General features: G+C 44.8%; 1 protein-coding gene across 1 annotated transcript in view; it reads left to right on the top strand.

The window, feature by feature from the left end:
- The window catches only part of LMF1 (lipase maturation factor 1), a 258,971-nt gene that overhangs the window by 30,073 nt on the left and 208,244 nt on the right, over positions 1-20,654 (top strand). The window contains exon 3 of the mRNA XM_063143557.1: positions 3,621-3,631. Within this exon, the coding sequence (XP_062999627.1) occupies positions 3,621-3,631 (11 nt within the window). The remainder of the gene's footprint in view (positions 1-3,620; positions 3,632-20,654) is intronic.

Below are 20,654 nucleotides of genomic sequence, written 5' to 3'. Positions count from 1 at the left end.
GATCAACTACCGTGACGAGGCCATACTGACTTCATGCCACCATAGAATCATAGAATAGCAGAGTTGGAAGGGGCCTACAAGGCCATCGAGTCCAACCCCCTGCTCAATGCAGGAATCCATCCTAAAGCATCCCTGACAGATGGTTGTCCAGCTGCCTCTTGAAGGCCTCTAGTGTGGGAGAGCCCACCACCTCCCTAGGAAACTGGTTCCGTTGTCGTACTGCTCTAACAGTCAGGAAGTTTTTCCTGATGTCCAGCCAGAATCTGGCTTCTGTAACTTAACCCCATGATTCCCTGTCCTGCAGTCTTGGATGATCAAGAAGAGATCCTGGCCCTCCTCTGTGTGACATCCAGTGCTTTATAGGTCAATGCCAGACCTCTGAATTATATATACATCCCATGTTTCCACTGTTACATTCTCTGCAAAAGTTTTGGAGCTATCAGCAGTGAATACCGGGTTTCTGTCTACGTTACTCTGAAGGTCTTTTCTCTGGGTCTTTTTCAGGTTCCATGTAATTTTTCATTAAGCCTTTATTTGAGAGCTTTTCGGTAGCATCTTGTCTTAGCCGAATTGAAATTGGGATGCTAGATGCAGCGGGCCCTTTGCTTCAACCTCCAATTCTCCCTTGAATTAAAAGTTCAAGACTTCCAAAACATTTCCTTTCCTGTCTTTTAAAAGGATATTGTTGCTTTTATGCTTTTGAGGGTTTTAAATTTTGCATATTTGTTTTTAATGTTTACTGTTTTTAACTTTTGTAAACCGCCCAGAGAGCTTTGGCTATGGGGCGGTATATAAATGTAATAAAATAAATAAAATAAATTTTCTGTTTTACTCAATCCAGGAGGCCTCTTTTTATTTGTTTTTTGTTTTTTGTTTTTGTTTGGTATTTATATATCACTTTTCAAATGAATCTCAACAAATGGATTGCATGAAATTAGGCAAACAGCAACATATATACATTAAAACAGAAAAGACAATGGAGAGAGAGAAAAATTTTACACTCTTAATTCGAGGGGAGAATGGAGTTTGAAGCAAGATGGAAGTCAATGACACCCTCCGCCCTTCCCTTTGTCATGACTTGGGATTTCCTTTAGGATTTCCAAGGGAGAGGGCCTTTTCAGTGGTGGCCCCCCGACTGTGGAATGATCTCCCCGATGAGGCTCGCCTGGCGCCAACATTGTTATCTTTTCGGCGCCAGGTCAAGACTTTCCTCTTCTCCCAGGCATTTTAACAGCATTTAACAACGTTAAGTTTGTTTTTAATGGACCCCAGAATTGTTGTTTTTATACTTCAGGGTAACAAACACCGTGCTACTTTTTGAAAGGGGGGGGGAACCTTTCTTTTAATGAAATGTTCTCCTTGTTTTGAATGTGGATCTTTGTAATTATAGGGCAGTTCTTAAAAGATCGGGGACCACAATAAAGTGGATCCAGAAACCAGACAAGTGCTTTCGTTTACTACCCTTGTAAATGTATTTCCTCCCCCACTCCCCCCCCCCATGACCACGGTGGAACGCCGACAACTTATAGCGGCAACTCAAACCAGCTGCCAGAGATGTTACTTAACCCGCTGAAGCGCTTTCAACTTAATAGTGTGTCGTAAATTGATGGTGAACTTGGACGGAGCCGTGGTACCGCTTCGCTTCTGATTAAGTGGAAGTGCTTCCAGCAGCTACTCACGGGGTTATGAGCATTGCTTCAGTTTGGCTTGTGTGTTTTTTTTTTTTGTGGGGAATCTCCAAAGACTTTGGCTTGATTCTTGAATGGCAAGAGTCGCTGGAGGTTCTGAGTTTGGGACACATTACATTTGGGAGAAGCTGTTTGTGTAGGAGGCCAAGTGGGGCCGGCGTTGGCCTCGTGGTGGCTGGAATTGAAATGTAGGCCCCAAATAAGCCAAGCTCAGTATTGCAGATAAGAACATAAAAACAAAAGATGGCACCCAGCATGCCATAGGAAGCTGCCTTCTACCGAGACACGCCATCAGTCATCCTCACTCGGGAGTGTCTACACTTTTTTGGATGTACTTTATATTCACAAACTGTTAAAGCTGCAGGAGCCCTGCCCTCTTTTGAGATTCGTCAACTTAAGAGTCTTCCGGAATTTAAGAAAGCCATAAAACTGATCTCTTACAGCAGGCCTACCCAGTTGAATTTTAAGATGCCTTTTAATAATTTTCTGCTTTTTAAATAATGTATTAGTTTTATATGTATTTTATGGTGTTTTGCATTCGTGTTGTACCCCGCCTCGATGATGATGATGATTGTATCTGGTCACTCTAGTATAGCTCCTACAGCTTTAACTGTTGTGATGAAGAGAGAATTTCACCAGGTGCTACATGCATACAAATGACACCTGCTGAAATCCCCTTTTCTATACATCTGATAAAGATACAGGAGCCCGGTCCTCCTTTTCATACGGTCACCCTACTTTAAGTGACTCTTATATAAGAATAAGGTAGTATAAATGTATTACTCAAGATCTACCAAACTGATTTTATTGAGTTCTACCCAACCGATTTTGCTCATTTTTGTTTTAAACTAAAGCTTGACCGGTGTAGCTGTGCAGAAAATTTTGGTAGTTTGAAAAAGTTCAAAGCTTGAGCTTTAATAGCAATTGATTTCCTCAGCATCAAATAGGCAGGGCAGCCCCTCTGCCAGTGGGATGACGGGCAGCCCTGCTTGGCCAGTTAGTGTGGTGTGAAGGCGGGCCAGCCGTGTGATTCAGCTGTCACTGTTAGTAGCAGAGGGAAACGGACAGAGGTGGCCAATCAGGGCGCATAAGGCAGGGGTGGGGCCATGCTGCATGCAGATTTCAGAAGGCGGATTCACTTTGCATGAGCCTCATTATTATTATTATTATTATTATTATTATTATTATTATTATTATTATTATTTCTTCTTCTTCTATACCGCCCCATAGCCAAAGCTTTCTGGGCAGTTTACAAAAGATTAAAGCATTAAAAATGATATACAGAACTTAAAAACATAAAAACATATAACAGACAGTATACACAAAGACAACATACATCTAAAAACAACTTTGAGCAATCAGGCAAACCTAAAAGGAACAGATCCAGATCGATCAAAACTCATCACGTACCGCCGAATGCCTGGGAAAAGAGGCATGTGCGTTACTCATGTGCCCCTCTGTGGTGAGGGGAATGAGGGGTAAATAATAATTAAAAAAAGCAGGAAGGGAACAGGAATACCGGCTCCCATTTCAGCATGGGCTTTAAGCGGATATTAAGGGATTTCAAGAAATTGCTGAAAGAAGGGGAGTTTCTCGGCGCAGCTAAAAATGTTTCGTAAAACGGGTGAGGGGTTTTGGTCCAGGTCGTGGGCACAAGGACTGTGGGCCATTGCTGTTTCTTGCCCCTGGTCCTTTCCTTGTTGACAGGCTGGACCCTTGTTTAATACCTCAGAGGGTTGGGGCAGAGTATTCTTCCTTGCGGAGACCGGGTTGGAGCAGGTGACTGAAAAGAATTCCTTGCCGTTTGCCATAAGCTCATGAAAAATGGAAGTAATACTACATGCCTCGCCTCTTAGAAACATTGATAGTGGCCCACGATCTTGTTTTTTAAACATGCATTTTAACGTTTCCTTCCTCCGATTTATTTTGCAGGTATTCCTTTGGTAAGTGAGCATAACTCAGAACATCTCCAATAGTTGTTTTTTCGTGCACTTTTGGGTATGTAATATTTTTTTAAATTCCTCTATCACTGTTCTTCCTTTCTAGGGAGATGTAGTTATTACCTTCAATGTCTTCCTAGGATGCAGGTGGAGTCCCATCCCAAGCAGTGCATGGCATATGTTTTCCCACATTCAGGAAATATCTGTGAAGTGCAGGATGGTCCTTCTCTTGGAGGCCAATGGCTAGTTGAGGGAGTAACATTATCTTCTGTTGGGCGCCTACATAGCTGTGAAGCCTGAATCAGAAATCCTCTACATGTAGGGCTAAATCCATCTAGCAGAGCCACGACCTCCTAGCCTTGCCACCAACTTGTGCTTTCTCTTTGACTCTCACACTGGGGCTACTGGGGCACAGATTATTATTTTTATTCATTTATTCCTGTAATTTACATCCCATTTCAGTTATGTTCCCAATAGGAAATGGATCCAGTTTTCTTTTTCATACGTGAACCAAGACACAGTTGCTTCAATTTTTGCAGTTCTCTGAATTTTGCGATGCGATTCTCCAGTTAGAAAAATGTGTACATAAGGGGAACGTGCGCACAAACTATGTACATGTCAAGATGGCGCCTGGGCTCCCTGGTTTGGTTTCAGATGCTGAGTCAGACTTGGAGGCAGAACTAGAAGAAGACAAGACAGAGAGCAGAGGAGGAAACTCCCCAGGTCTCCCCAGGAGTCAGGGAGGAATCTTCCCAGGAGCTTATTGAATAAGAAGTCCAGGTTCAGAGATGTTCTTTGGGGAGGAAGACAAAGGGTTTCCTACATCTGCCATTCAGACTGAATAAGGGACAAGATTTTACAGCTGCCTAAGAAATAACTCATAACTGTATACTCGGAAGTCAGTACCACTGATTTCAGTGGCACTTACTCCCCGGTAAATGTGTTTTATTTATTTTTTATTTTTATTTTTATTTTATTTATTACATTTTTATACCGCCCAATAGCCGAAGCTCTCTGGGCGGTTCACAAAAATTAAAACCATCATAAAACAACCAACAAGTTAAAAATACAAATACAAAATACAATATAAAAAGCACAACCAGGATAAAACCACGCAGCAAAATTGATATAAGGTTAAAATACAGAGTTAAAAAAGTATAATTTAAATTTAAGTTAAAATTAAGTGTTAAAATACTGAGTGAATAAAAGGTCTTCAGCTGGCGACGAAAGGAGTACAGTGTAGGCGGCAGGCGGACCTCTCTGGGGAGCTCATTCCACAACCGGGGTGCCACAGCGGAGAAAGCCCTCCTCCTAGTAGCCACCTGCCTCACTTCCTTTGGCAGGGGCTCACGGAGAAGGGCCCCTGTAGATGATCTTAAGGTCCGGGTAGGTACATATGGGAGGAGGCGTTCCTTCAAATAACCTGGCCCCAAACCGTTTAGGGCTTTAAATGTCAATACCAGCACTTTGAATCGGGCCCGGACCTGGACTGGCAGCCAATGAAGTTGTAAAAGGACTGGCGTAATGTGATCTCGCCAGCCAGTCCCTGTTAGTAAACGGGCTGCCCTGTTTTGTACCAGCTGAAGCTTCCGGACCGTTTTCAAAGGCAGCCCCACGTATAACGCGGGGTTTTCGGTCTTAGTCTGTTCATACTGCAGGGTATAAAACTAAACAGAATAAATGTTGTTGCTACATTGTTGTGCATTGTATTTCTGTATAACCCAGCTGTTCTAAATGATAGGAAGGAAAGGAACCTCTCGTGCAAGCACTTGAGTCATTGCTGACTCCTAGAGGGGCACTTGCTTTCGCTGACGTTTTCTTGGCAGACTTTGTAGTGGGGTGGTTTGCCATTGCCTTCCCCAGTCGCAGTTACCTTCCCCCCAGCTAGCTGGGTACTCATTTTACAGACCTCGGAAGGATGGAAGGCTGAGTTGACCCGAGCCGGCTGCCTGAAACCAGCTTCCGCTGGGATCGAACTCAGGCCGTGGGGAGAGTTTCGGCTGCAGTAACTGCCGCTTACCACTCTGCACCACACGAGGCTTAATAATAGCAATGCATATTAAATTACTAGCTAATGGACCTGGCTTCACGTGGGTCAGAATAGCCCTTAGTTTGAAACAGCCAATTCCTCAAGTAAACTTACAGAGCTGCGGAGTTGGACGTATTGTGCCCGCCCATCGGAATGACGCCCTGCTGCAACACTACAGCCCCCTGGAGAATGGGTCGTCCCACTGCATTCCCTTGTGGGGCAGGGCTCCCATAGCAGCGGGGAGGAAGAAGCCATATATCTCTGTCCCCTGGCCTACTAAGCCTGCTTGGCGTCAAACGATTAATTGCAAAGCTATGCACTCATAAGAGGTGCCTGCCACCTAGTGATTGATGCTAGTAATGCAGGCTTCAAATACTTGGACACATTAAAATTAATTAAAATTAATTAATTTTTTTAAAAAAACAAAAAAAAAATAACCCTGAGGCTCACACCTCTGGGATCTTCTTAGCATGCATACAAAGTTTCAGAAGTCTGGACTTCATGGTTTTGGTGCTATGTGGTTGATGGACAGACGGACACATCTATTATGAGAATTATTATTTTAATACTTTTCAAAAGGGTTCCTGGCCCTGAGCAAGTGTCGGTAATAGGGATGCTAGATTATTTCAGTGCAGGTATGCCTAGCCCTGATTTTATCTTTGTACTAAGCATGGCTAGGTGTGCCCAAAAGTGCCTTCACGCATGTTATAGAGAGGCCGACTAAATTTTGTAGTATTAGGATATTTTGTAGTAATTAGGCTATTAGGAGATTGCTGTCTATTTGTGCTTCCCTACACACACACACACACACACACTCACACACCACCTCCACCCTGCACCCAATTGTTTGCCCACCTAAAAAATAGATGAGATTCAGGCTGCCTCCTGACTGGATCAAGTCTCTTAGGCCTGTTAATCAAACTCTTTGTACACAGTGGGATTCCTTTTCTCTTCCTTCTGTTTTGGATGAGATGCTCCTTCTAAGTTGGAATTAATAAAACGAAAATGCCGAAAGCTACCCCCTTTTTTTCCTTGCAAGGAATGCAGGAAACCCACAATATTTTTGTTATATTATAATTGTGGAACAGTGACATTTTGTCGTCCTCTAGTTGTTGTTGTCGAAAGGCATTTAAATATTGCTGAGTTTTGAAAAATCCTACTTTTGCGTTCAGAAGCATTTACTTCAAAGAATTGTCTTAACAGTCCCTGCAGTGATCTTTTGTACATGCTGCGTGCTTCCTGTCCTTTTGCAGGAAGTATGGGGCTGGCTTTTTTTTAAAAAAAATCTTTGGATCGGCTCTTTATTTCACACAAAAAGTGTCTTTATGACTAGTTTCTTAAAGGTTTCATAATAAAAAATACGTTTTTGTATGTGTAGAAATACAATATAATATAATGCATAGATATCTGTAGATAAAACATCATTGCATTATATATAAATAACCACTTCTTAATTTCATCCAGTTGGACTTTGAGAAGTTGCTTGCATTCAGGTTTATGATACTTTTAATTTTGTGGACTCCCCAAGAATGAAAGAACACTATAGCATGGCTCCAAAGAACTGTTTAGCCTCATGCAAGGACCTGGGCAGCGCAGAAGAGCTTTGGACTAGAACATCTGACTCCCCATCTCTCTCTCTCTCTCTCCCTCCCTCCCTCCCTCTCTCTCCACCTTTTCACTCTGTCTTGCTCTCTCTCTGTGCCACCCCTTCTGTGTGTGTGTGTGTGTGTGTGTGTGTGTTACCACGTTTTCACTCTGTCTTGCTCTCTCTTTATTTATTTATTTATTTATTTATTTATTTAATTACATTTATATACCACCCCACAGCCGAAGCTCTCTGGGCGGTTTACAACATTTAAAAATAGTAAACATTAAAAGTACACAATTTAAAAACACACACACACACACACACACACACACACAAAAACAGTATAAAAACAACAGTATCCATTTAAAAACAACAATTGTGGGGTCCATTAAAAACAAACTTAACGTTGTTAAATGCTGTTAAAATGCTGTTAAAAATGCCTGGGAGAAGAGAAAAGTCTTGACCTGGCGCCGAAAAGATAACAATGTTGGCGCCAGGCGAGCCTCATCGGGGAGATCATTCCACATTCGGGGGGCCACCACTGAAAAGGCCCTCTCCCTTGTTGCCATCCTCCGAGCTTCCCTTGGAGTAGGCACTCGGAGGAGGACCTTAGATGTTGAGCGCAGTGTACCGGTAGGTTCATGTCGGGAGAGGCATTCCATCAGGTATTGTGGTCCCAAGCCATGTAGGGCTTTCTGTGCCACCCTCTTCTCTCTCTCTCTCGCTCCACCTTTTCACTCTGTCTTGCTCTCTCTCTGTGCTACCCCTTCTCTCTCTCTCTCTCTCTCTGTGCTACCACCTTTCCACTCTCTCTTGTGCTCTCTATCTGTCCCACCCATTTTCACTTTCTCTCTCTGCCACCCCTTCTCTCTCTCTCTCTCTCTGTGTGCTACCACCTTTTCACTCTCTCTTGCTCTCTCTGTGCCACTCCCTTTTCATTCTGTCTCTCTCTGTGCCACCCCATTTTCACCTTCTCTCTCTCTCTCTCTCTCTCTCTCTGCCACTCCTTTTAGCTCTCTCCCCCAGCAAGCTGCCAGGGAAGGGACAGGTCACCCTTGCCAGAGGCATGAACTGATCACATACAGAGGGCTTTTGAAATGAGTCCTCGGGCTGGTGGTTGCCCATTCCTGCTCCAATGAGCTACAAAGAAAAACCAGGAACTATATGTGCATGCAAACAAAAGGCTGCAGACAAAAGGTATACATATCATACACACGTATATGCTGTATTTTACACATAACCTTGCAAACCTTTCTTGGAAAGACAGCTCCGGCTGCCTTTCCCCCTCAGTCTCAGTGGGCTGGAAGAAGCAAAGAATACTAGCCAAAAGTAAAAGCATTTTATGCTGAGGTTTGGGGAAGAACTGTTCAGAGGGGAAAAATCAGCAGTCAGCAATTGCATTTAGAAGGACACGCTGTTTGCCAGTTTGTTTGCCTCAGTGAGAACTTACAGTTATATGAGCAACGGCGACTTTTCATAATCACTATAAAGTAAAACATATCAAAAATAGAGGTGGAAAAACACATTTACAGCTTAAATGGGCAATGGACCTAATTTTGCAGTTTTTGGATCCTGACCGATGTTTCTGCAAAAACACTACAAGGCTGATGGTTGGCTGTTAACCCCACTTCCTCTTGCAATAATATGAAATAAAACGTTTGCCTGTGAAATGTTGTCTAAGAATAGTCAAATATTTAAAGCATTAATTTTTTAGAAAGGTAACAAGGAAGAGGGGATTTATGCCAACGGCAATCACAACTGTCTTCTAGAACAGTGGTCTTCAGCTGGTCCAGACTCGAGGCCCGACTCGGACCCCCAACCTGCAACGTGGGACCCTCTTTCACAAACTCAGAGTTACCCAACCTGGTGGCAACAGCTTTTCTGTGACCTCTCTGGAGTGATCTCGCGACCCACTTTTGGGGTCATGACTCACCAGTTGAAGACCACTGTTCTAGAAGCTCCCAGAAGCTCCACAGAGCACCAGATCCTGGGGAGGGCCCTTCATCCCACCCAGAGGGAGAGAGTCAGTGGGCTGCCACATAGCCGTGTGTGCACACGTGCTGCCATGAACGGCTTGCGATGGTTGTGCTGGGTCGTAAAAGAAAAACAATACCCAACATTTAACGTAGTCTTTGCCACAGTCAAGAGTGTGTGTGGCCTCCTGTGTGGATACACACTTTCTCCTTAACAGCTCTTTATGTGCCTAAAATTCTGGGTCACAAGTGTGGAATTCATTGGCAGTAGCTTCATTACAGTCCTGCAAAACTACTTCTGCACACAATGCTTAATTATCTAGTGGGACTTGATGCCGTAAGATCTGGTGATGGCTGCTGGTGATGGCTACTAGTGATGGCTTTATAGACAGATTAAACTAAGTCTTGGCAGAGGAACGTCTTGATGGCCACATAGGGAGGCAGCTTGTTGGCTTCCTGGGGCATCTGATAGGCCACTGTGTGAAACTGGATGTCTCATTTGATGGACCCTTGGCCTGATCCAGCAGGGCTGCTCTTAAGATTTTATGCATATGACCAGTGGAGGCTGGTGGCTCCGATGTCAATGGGCGGTGGTGATGAATCCACTCTGGGTTTCAGTCAGAACCAGTCAGAACTCTATTATTATTATTATTATTATTATTATTATTATTATTATTATTATTATATTTTGTATCCCACCTTTTGCCCAATACAGGGTGGCAGGGCAGCCTTACAAAATTTAAAACCTATGCATTTTAAATAATGAAAAGAAATATACAAAAGTTAAAAAATATATTACACATATTACAACATTAAACATTTAAAATACATGACAATTTTAAAAGTCCTTAGCATAGACGGAGGTCCAGATTATTCGCCAAAGGCCTGCCGGAACAAAGACATTTTGCCTGCTTCCGAAAGCACATCAGTCTAGCTTCCCTGGGAAGAGAGTTCCAGAGCACTGGAGCCGCCACCGAGAAGGCTCTCTCCCATGTTCCCACCAGGTGCGCCTGTGATGATGGTGGGACTGAAAGAAGGGCTTCCCCAGAAGTTCTCAAAGCACAGGCAGGCTCATAAGGGAGAACACGGTCTTTCAGACAACATTTAAGGTCCTTATTCCTCTGTACTTGGCACTAGTGAGACCACATCTGGAGTATGGTGTACGATTCTGGTCACCACAATTCCAGAAGGACATCAACAGGTTAGAACAGGTTCAGAGGAGGGCAACAAAGAAGATAAAGAGATTTGAGGCCAGGGGAAGGAACTTGGGATGTTCAGTCTAGAGAAAAGAAGGTTTCAGGGAGACATCCTAGCAGTGTTCAGGTACATAAACAGGTGCCACAGGGAAGATGGTCAAGAACTGTTTTCCCTGGCCACAGAAATTAGGACCCGAAATAATTGGTCTCGGTTACAGCTACCTAGATTCTGATTAAATATAAGGTAGATCTGTACAACAGTGGAACAGTCTACCTACAGAGGCTGTGGGTTCTCCATCTCTGGAGGTTTTTAAGAAGAGACTGGACAGCCTCCTCTCCTGGATGGTTTAATCGGTTTTCCTGCACATTGCAGAGAGTTGGACTAGATGACTCTTGTGGTCCTTTCCAGCTCAACCATTCTATGATAAGGTTCTGACTGAAACCCGGAGCAGATTCATCGCTGCCTCACTGATAATAGGAGTCACCGGCCTCCATTGCGTCTAACCACACACCCATTATTTTAACAGGGATGCTGCGCTGAATAATCCACTTTCTCCTTGGCTTTCCTCTTGAGCTCTTTTGCTGTAGGAGAGCTAAGCGTGTTTTGGGGCTGGATGCAAGAACTTGAAAACTGCCACAATGCATAGACTGCCCCTTGAGCGCAAATGGCCTCTGTTGCCCCCTGAGCTTGGAATTTCTTAGCGATGTCACAGCCTAAACATATTCGTCACGCTTGGCTACGGCAGGCCTGCCCTGGACGGTCCCCTGTGGCCCCGCTTCCTCCTTCCTTGGAGAGAGACCCTCTCCTAGCCCAGAGGTGGAGCTTAACGAGAAGCACCTGTTTCAAAGGCTTGGAAGGGTTCTTCGGCAGCTGTTTGCAGCATTCAGCTATTTCCTGGCTGGCTGGCTGGGTCATGAGAATTTTTTCACCACCTAGAGAACTGGCACTGCTGCTGGGTGGATTTCTGCCTCTTCCCACCACCCCACCCCTTGGTCTTTCTGTTCCTCCCAGGGGAAATGCCCATCCCTGTAGCCCCACCTGCAGATGGTGGGGTCATTCCATTGTTGAAATGCAACTCAAGTAAGGGCTAGTTCACACATTCTCGCACATCTCTTGATGGCTTGTGGCTGAATGTGTGAAAAGGCTTGTACTGAAAAGTACGGTGTGCAAGGTGGCATCGGGTGTTGCCTATGGTGTTGGGTTTCTCATGGCTCATTGTCATGTACTGGCCATTCATAACATATAGTTACTTTGGAATTTGTTGCTGCAAGATGTAGTGAGGAATGCCAACTTGGACAGCTCTCAAAGTAGGGATGTCACGGGAGTCTGAGAGGGTGTCCAATGGACTCCTGTCTGCAGACCGCTGACAATTACAAGCCCTATTTATCTCCTCCTGGTGGTCCCCAAGAACCTTAGGAGCGGGGCATGGGGGTGCGACTCTCTTCAACAAGCCGCCGTTTTGCATCAAAATGGCGGCTCATTGTTTTATGCAAAAGACGTCTTACACAGATGGCAGCTGTAAAAAGGCCACCTCGGAAAGATTATGGACATGAAAAGGTCCATGGATTGCCCAGCAGTTCACCCAGGGAACCAAACAGTGGTGGGTAGGTGACACCGGTTTGGTGAGCCACATGTGGGGCAGGTGTGCAGTGGTTTGGAGTGGTTCTATATTACCTCCACTATCAAAGCGTTAAATGAAACCAGCTGAATTTAACCCTTGTAGCACTCTGTAGGGCTATGGAGCGTTTTTCTCTCTTTATTAAAGCTTTTGGGAGGCACCCCGCAGAGTGTGGCCCACAGTGGGGAAGGGTTGTCCAGGGGGCAGAAATGGCCCCCGGACGTCCCACACTTGCCCACCCCTGAACTAGTATAAAAAGAGGCAATAGAAATATACAGCGGACACTTCTTTTTTTTTTAAGTAGTTGTACTTTTATTTTATTTACAATATTTATAAACCATTCTACAACTGAAATAAAATTCCCAAGCAGTGGACATTAATACAAAGTGTCGAAAATGCAGGAGAATGAAAACATTTAAAATAAAATTATACTAAAATTGTAGCTGGTATTGTCCAGGAGATGCCATAGCTGGTAGAAGGTACTGCAAAGTGCCCTTTGCAACTTGGGACTCCAGTGACAGAGATGGATCCAGGCGTACCCCAAGTCTGTGGATCTGTTCTTTCATCCAGAACAGGTAATAAGCCTATCTTCTGAATTTGGGAACCATTCACTCACAGGATTTGTCTTCCATTTATTGGCCCTCATCCAGCCCATCACTGAGTTCAGACGCTGAACGAGGACTCGTGGAGCCTCAGCTGATTCAGATGTTACAGAGAGAAAGAGCTCTATGTCATCAGTATACTGGTGGCACTTTGCTCCAAATCCCCTAATAAATATTAAGCAGCATTGGGGACGGTACCCTAAGGGTGACCACATTACACCAGTTTTAAAATCTCTTCACTGGCTGTCAATTAGTTTACAAGTGAAGTATACAGTGTTGGTTATTACCTTTAAAGCCCTACATGGTTTGGGTCCAGGCTACCTGCGGGATCGCCTTCTCCCGTACAATCCGCCCCGCACACTCAGGTCCTCTGGAAAAAATCTACTTCAGCTAGCAAAAACTAGATTGACAACTGTTACCCAGAGGACCTTCTCTTCTGCTGCTCCCAGACTGTGGAATATCCTGCCGGAGGAGACTCGTCAGCTTAACAGTCTACTAGCATTCAAGAAAGCTATAAAGATCGATCTCCTCCGGCAGGCCTATCTAGTGGCATTTTAAGATGTTTTTAGGATGTTTTAACAATGTATATTATGTTTTAATTCAGTTTTATGTATTTTACTATTACTGTTGTTCCCTGCTTCAATCAAAATGGAGAGGCAAGTAAGAAATAATAATAACAACAACAACCCAGTGGAATCCCATAGCTCAGTTGCCAGGGAGGTTAAGAATAGTCACCCAGTCTCTGAAACTAACACAACACCTCCAGTGCCAAGCCCATGGAGCCGATCCAGAAAGAAACCATGGTTGATAGTATCAAAAGCCTTGAAGTGAGCGAAAAGAATTAACAGGGTCACCCTCCCTCTGTTCCTCTCTCAATCAAGGCTATTAGGGTGACCAAGGCTGATTCCATCCTGTAACCAAGGCAGGATCTACACTACTGTTTTATAATGGTATTGAAGTGCACTGACAACTGTTGGGTCGCAGGACACATTCCACATACCGTTTTCAAACCGTTTCAAAGTGTTACATCCTGCTTGGTGTAGATCTGGTCCAGGTTGGAGCTCAAATTGAAATGGGTCTAGATAACTGGTATCCTCCAAAATACCTGCAACTGTCCCACTGTGAACTTCTAGAGTACCCCCCCCCCCAAAGTGGTATTTGCAACTGGGTGGTAGCTGTGAAATACCATTGGGTGCTGAGTGGGTTTCTTCAGGAGGTGGCCATGCTGCTGCATCATCCCTTTGTGTAAGGATGCATTTACCACACTCTGGACCCACCTGAGATGGAAGTCCTATGGACCACACTGACCCTCTAGCATGGTGGCTGCACTGAGATATTTTCCTTGTCAGGTGAAGACATCGAATCATAGAATAGCAGAGTTGGAAGGGGCCTACAAGGCCATCGAGTCCAACCCCCTGCTCGATGCAGGAATCCACCCTAAAGCATCCCTGACAGATGGTTGTCCAGCTGCCTCTTGAATGACTCTAGTGTGGGAGAGCCCACAACCTCCCTAGGGAACTGATTCCATTGTCGTACATTCCTCTTAGACATTTTAGATACTTTTGGTTTTTATTATCATACTTATTTTAAGCAGTTTTCTTGCATGAGCTGCCCTGATAACTTTTTGTTATAGGGCAGCATGAAAATAAAATAAAGGAATCCGCTCCTTATTCAGCAACTGCAACTGAAAACCGAAGTCCATGTAACAGTCATTTGCTCACAACTTATCCCATGTTACCCTTTGCCTTTCAATTCATCCCCTGCCTGTCTCGCTCTCTCCACCCCCACGTGGATTTATATTGTAAGCTCCTCAGGGCAGAACCCTTTCTGAGTTTTCTGTGTCTGCATTTTGTTTTTGCGTATGATTCTGCGTCAAAGTGCCAAATCCATTGACGGATCAACATAGATGCAAAGCACCAACCATCTCTTAAGCGGTGCTTCAACCCTCTACTGCTAAAGTCCTTTTAAGTGGTGCTTCTGCGATAGCTTTAGCTTTTGTGTGTACGCAATTTTTTATTTGTAGAAGTGGGACAAATGGGCTGTTGATTATTCCTCTCGCTTGTGGATGACGGGGAGACTTTTTTCCTTCTGCCTTATTAAATCTATTTTTCAAACTGTCACTTAGCTGGCCCTCGGTGACGGAGTCGGATGTTTATGCAGCCCTGGACGCTCGAACGCTTGTTTTCAATTGCACAAGCACTTCGCGCCAGCCGTTGTGAATTAAATACTCCTTGCGACCCCGTGCCCTCTCTGCTCTTAAATTCATGCTTTAAAAACAGCTTAATGAGGGGTTTACTGGCCGAATTGAAAGTTTTTATTAAAACCTATTAGTGTGCTAGAGTAGCCCGCATGAAGGAAACAATTAGCCCGGAGCGACTCTCCTCTCTCTCTCTCTCTCTCTTTCTTGGCTGGCCCCCAGCCATGCCAGGTTTCCACTAAACTGTTTCCAGATCTGCCTGAACCTGAAAGGTTGCCATTTGCCTGGGACTCATATCCTCCAGCTTAATTTATAGCTTTGTCTCATTTGCTCTTCCCAGCCCTGATTTCACAAAGACCTTTGGGTTTTAATTTAATTGGAAGGGGCAATAAGAGGCTGCTCCTTGTTATGTAGGTCTTATTTGTTGCTGTGGATTCATGTCAAGTTGCATTTATTTATTTCCATTTAATGCATTTTTATTCTACTTCTCAGCCCAAAAGGGCTCCCAGTGCGTCTTACAGAGATTAGTAATAAGATCCCAGCTCTTTCAACCTTACAGTCTAAATGACACGACACAAAAGGAAAAGCGATGGGAAGGGAGAAGGAAAACACAAGACCTAGACACTAGATTCTTAGTTATAAAGTTCAGCAGGTAAGTAATTCAGCAGGTCATGGAGCTGGATGTAAGCACAATGGAAGAGCTCCTCCTCCGGGATTCTCAACTAGAGCGGAGTCTAGGCATACTGGCGGGCTGCCTGGGTGCCGTTGCTGCTTTACCCTCTGGCTACAACGGTGGCAACTAATACACCCAAACTGTTTGCAAACACAGTCTGGCTCCAGATCAGGGTGATCTTTATTGTGTATCTCCTAAAAAGCCAGCTCGTGGGTTCTGCCAGAAGATTCTCATGATGCAGCAAGACATGGACATTGTAGTCCCACAGATCTGGAGGGAGGCAAGCAGGTTAGAGAGTGCTGGTTTGCTTCATAGCTATTAATTGGCCCCACCTACCTTCCATTAATTCATCAGCTCCTCCTCTTCCTTTTTTAAAGCCTTCTAAGCTAGCGGAGGTAAATTTCCATAGGTTAGTGATGTGTCGTGTGCAGGAATACTCTTTTTGTGTGTGTCTGTCTGTCCTGAATCTATTGCCTGTCAATTTCATGGGACGGCCTCCTGGTTCTAGTATTATAGGCAAAGGTTGAAAATATCTCTTCTTCCTACTGTGGAATGCTGGGATCATGCCTCCAGATAATACAGAGCTTTGGTTGAGGAATAGATATTCAAGGCGGTCCTGCTCTTTGTGTTAAAGCTCATAAGACTCTCTCTGTATTTGTGTGTGTGTGTGATAGTTACATAGTCTGAGTACAACTCATGTTTCTGACGAAGCTGTTTGCGGCCATGTCAGAGTCAGCCAAAGCCAATTAGGGCCCGATCCTCTGGGAAGTTCACAAGCCTTTATTGAAATGAAATGGGAGCTGCACAAGAACACACTTCCGTTCTGTTCCTTCCCGTAGGGGATTCTGCACAACTTGTGGCCTTCCAGATGTTTTGGCCTGCAACTCCTTTTGCCCCTCACCATTGGCTATGGTGTGTAGGGCTGAAACACGCAGAGGGCCCCAAGTTGCTCACTCCTGCTTTGCAGGTCCCTTAGCAGCAGTTCTGTACAGCAAGTACCATTGAGTTCTGTGAGAGTTACCTTCCTAGGAAACTTGCTCATGAGTAGACTTTGAGACTCCTTACTTCCGTGCTGCAGGTGAACATAATACAGAGAGTTTGAAGTATACATTACGTCAGCAGTAACAGGCTTGTATGGTAGGACAGTCGTATTATTGCTATGTTGAAGACGGGCGCCCTGAGGCTGAGAGCTAGAGACTTGCCAAAGGCCACCTAAAAAGCCCTGGCCCGGGAGGATTTGGAATTAGGGGCGTCCTGGCGTTACACTCCTGGCCGCTGTGCTTTAAAAGTGCAGCACTGCCATTCTTCTGCAATGGCACGGGAAGGATTTCTTGGCTTTCCCTCTTGCCGCAGGGGCTTGTGGGAAACGATAGGGGAAAATAGGAAAACAAACAAACTCTCCCAAGCTACGAAGCGCCTTTCAAGTTCCTGCTAGCTGCAATCTGCATTTACCCACAACTGGATAACTATATATAATTACGTGTTTTGAAAATGGCAGCATTAAGATTAAATTAAACCGTGCAGCGCTATGCAGAACCCTGTGCAGATAAGTGAGATTACAAACTCTCAACGCAAACAAACAACACCCACCCCTCTCTCCCAGAACTCCCTGTAGCTTGTGTACCAAGCAAACTGCAAACCATGTTTAGTGGGAAGGATATGTTCTCTTGCTACCCGCCCCTCCGCCCCCCCATCCCCGGTCCTCTGCCACCGGAAGCCATCTGTGCGATTAGCCAGAGCTGATAACTGCCCGGAAGCAAATCCTGATGAGATGTAGAGAGAAAAACGATTTCTCTGGAAGGTATTGGCACTCACTTATCACTGGATATAAAATCTCAGATAAGAAATGGTTGTGTTTCAAAGGGGAAATCTTTTAAATCAAAACCTCAAGAAGATATTCAAAGTGTTCCTAATTACTCTGCAGACAGAACACGGTTTGCACCCACAGGGTGTGTTTTAATGTAAAGCACAGTTGAATAATTGAATGGGTCAACTGTTGCCATGGGTTGGCTCCCTGCCCGGCGTGTTCGACAGGAGCCAATCACAGCGAGTGTGTGTGTGTGTGTGTGTGTGTGTGTGTGTGTGTGTGTGTGTGTCTCCTGCCACCACTTCTCATTTGCATGAGCTTTTTTGCAGTGCTGTACTTTGCCCCTTAAAATCGTTAGAATAATTGCTGCAATCACACCTGCTACTTTATGGTAATAATTTTAATGGTTTCGCTCCCAATATGTATTTTTCTTTTCTTTTTTTAAACAAGCGCTTGGCACCTATCTAGTGAGATTAAACTGAACTGTTGCCTTCCATTAGACATGAGAGCATTCTTAAAGCATCGTATGTAGAGTTTTGCCGTCGTGGTTGAACTCCACCTGCTTGACCCAAAGTCTTCATGTACAGCTGTCATTTCAAGAGCTTTGAGAAGGGGCTTTCGCTCAGTGGCAGAGTATGTGGGTTATATGCAAGAGGACCTGGGTTCAGCCCCTGGAAGTGGAGTCTGGTGGCTCCAGTATCAGTGGGACAGTGAATCCACTCCTTGATTCAGTCAGAACTCTAAAGGAGTTATCCAAGGTTGGATAGCTCCTCTAGAGTTCTGACTGAAAGCCGGAGTGGACTCACAACTCCACCTGAAACTGGAGCCACCTGTGTCTTCCAGTTCCTGGTACATCCAGTTTGAATGATACAAGAGCAGGTGATAAACTGCCCAGAGAGCTGTAAAATGCCCAGAGAGCTTCGGCTATAGAGTAGTATATAAATGTAATAAATAAATAAAGGTCTCTCTGATACCCCTGCAGAACCTGCTGGTGGACAGAAGGTAGATGGAGATGTACAGGTAAATCTTGGGATGTTTTGCCACAAGGGTTTCTTGGAGAGCAACCCTATGGTCCCTAGGCAGCATCTGGGAGGCTGTAGGATTTTTCGGATTCCCAGAGACAACAGTTGCAGCTGGTGTGGAGAGAACCGTACTGGCTGCCTCTCCGGGGGTCACAAACACAAGCTTGGAGAGGAGGGAAAGGGGGCGTTTCTGTGTGCGGGGTGGAGTGGGGAGTAGACCGGGGCAGCCGGCTTATGAAGAATCCTCCGGCCATCCCAGCCTCCTTCCCTCCCTCTCTGCAGAGTCCCAGCTAGGGGGGCAAATAATCTAGCAAAAATGCCTGTGCGTTGAATTTATTTTGTTAAATGTATTCAAAATTAAATTAAATTAAATTTCATGAGGGGAAAAAAAAGAAACCATCACTTAAGCCATCTTTTTGCACGTGCTTCTGGTTAGTAGACATTGAGGTTCTATAAAAAGAAAGTAGATTTGTTGAGCCTGAAGTCTGCAAAAATTGGCGTAGACCAGTGTTTGTCAACTTTTTGTTTCTTACGTCCCACCAATCACTCTATCAAAGAAACGGGGTCCTACCATGATAGGAACAAAACAAAACAAAGCTTTCCCCAAGAAGGACAGTTATATGTTTACAGGCATTCTGTTTTATCATTTAAAGACATAAAATACTGCAGTAGCGTTGTTGGGAAGTAAATGTTATTGCTACGGCTTTAAAACACAAACAGACCAATAGTAATTCCATTAGTGGCTGAACATTGTAATCATTACTGGGCCAGTTCAGATGAGACACTAAAGCCACGGTTAGGCCACTAACCCTTTTGCAGCAAATGATTAGTGAGTGGGTTTAAACCGTGGTCATGTAGCAACCAAAGAGCCTCATGTGGCGCAGAGCGGTAAAGCAGTAGTTTCTGCAGCTGAAACTCTCCCCACGGCCTGAGTTCGATCCCAGCAGAAGCTGGTTTCAGGCAGCCGGCTCGGGTCGACTCAGCCTTCCATCTTCCCGACTGGGGAAGGCAACGGCAAACCACCCCCCTATAAGGCCTGCCAAGAAAACGTCAGCGAAAGCTGGCGTCCCTCCAAGAGTCAGTAATGACTCAGTGCTTGCACGAGAGGTTCCTTTCCTTTTCCTAGGTAGCAACCATGGCTAGGAATGGTGATAATAATACCATTAGTTGTTAAAAAGGTTACCATTTGCATGCCAAAAGGTCACAGATGGATAACTCCTGGCAGTTAGGATCGGCAGGAAATGGCATGGGGAGGCAGAGTGAATTCTTAGTAATGGTTATGAAACCTCCGCCTCTGAACTGATGACTTCTGCGTGGCCCAGGTGGTCCATGTACCACCAGTTGAGACTGGTGTAGACCATACAGAGCTAGATACACCAGTGGTCTGACTCCACCTACTTGGCTGCTGTCTGGAAGTGTGCGCTGATGTCCTGTTTCTTCCTTAATCAGAGGTTGCAAATGCCCATTTATTTATTTATTTATTTATTACATTTCTATACCGCCCAATAGCCGAAGCTCTCTGGGCGGTTCACAAAAATTAAAACCATAATAAAACAACCAACATGTTAAAAGCGCAATTACAAGATACAGTATAAAAAGCACAACCGGGATAAAACCACGCAACAAAATTGATATAAGATTAAAATACAGAGTTAGAACAGTAAAATTTAAATTTAAGTTAAAATTGAGTGTTAAAATACTGAGCGAATAAAAAGGTCTTCAGCTGGTGACGAAAGCAGTACAGTGTAGGCGCCAGGCGGACCTCTCTGGGGAGCTCATTCCACAACCGGGGTGCCACAGCGGAGAAAGCCCTCCTTCTGGTAGCCACCTGCCTCACTTCCTTTGGCAGGGGCTCACAGAGAAGGGCTCCTGTAGATGATCTTAAGGTCCGGGCAGGTACGTATGGGAGGAGGCGTTCCTTCAAATAACCTGGCCCCAAACCGTTTAGAGCTTTAAATGTCAATACCAGCACTTTGAATCGGGCCTGGACCTGGACTGGCAGCCAATGAAGCTGGAAAAGGACTGGCGTAATGTGATCTTGCCGGCCAGTCCCTGTTAGTAACCGTGCTGCCCTGTTTTGTACCAGCTGAAGCTTCCGGACCGTTTTCAAAGGCAGCCCCACGTATAACGCATTGCAGTAATCCCAAGTGAGAGGTTATCAGAGCATGGATAACTGTAGCTAGGCTATCTCTGTCCAGATAAGGGCGTAGTTGGTATATCAACCTAAGCTGATAAAAGGTGCTCTAGATGGCTGGGGTGTATATCTGGGGCACTTTGGGGTGGGGGAGATGTAAAGGCTTTGCCCCCGCTGCCAGATTGG

Source organism: Elgaria multicarinata, chromosome 17 (assembly GCF_023053635.1).
Source record: "Elgaria multicarinata webbii isolate HBS135686 ecotype San Diego chromosome 17, rElgMul1.1.pri, whole genome shotgun sequence".
In the NCBI taxonomy this organism is placed as follows: Eukaryota; Metazoa; Chordata; class Lepidosauria; order Squamata; family Anguidae; genus Elgaria; species Elgaria multicarinata.
The sequence above is the reverse complement of the archived record's forward strand: the minus strand, read 5'-3'. Positions and strand labels throughout refer to the sequence as shown.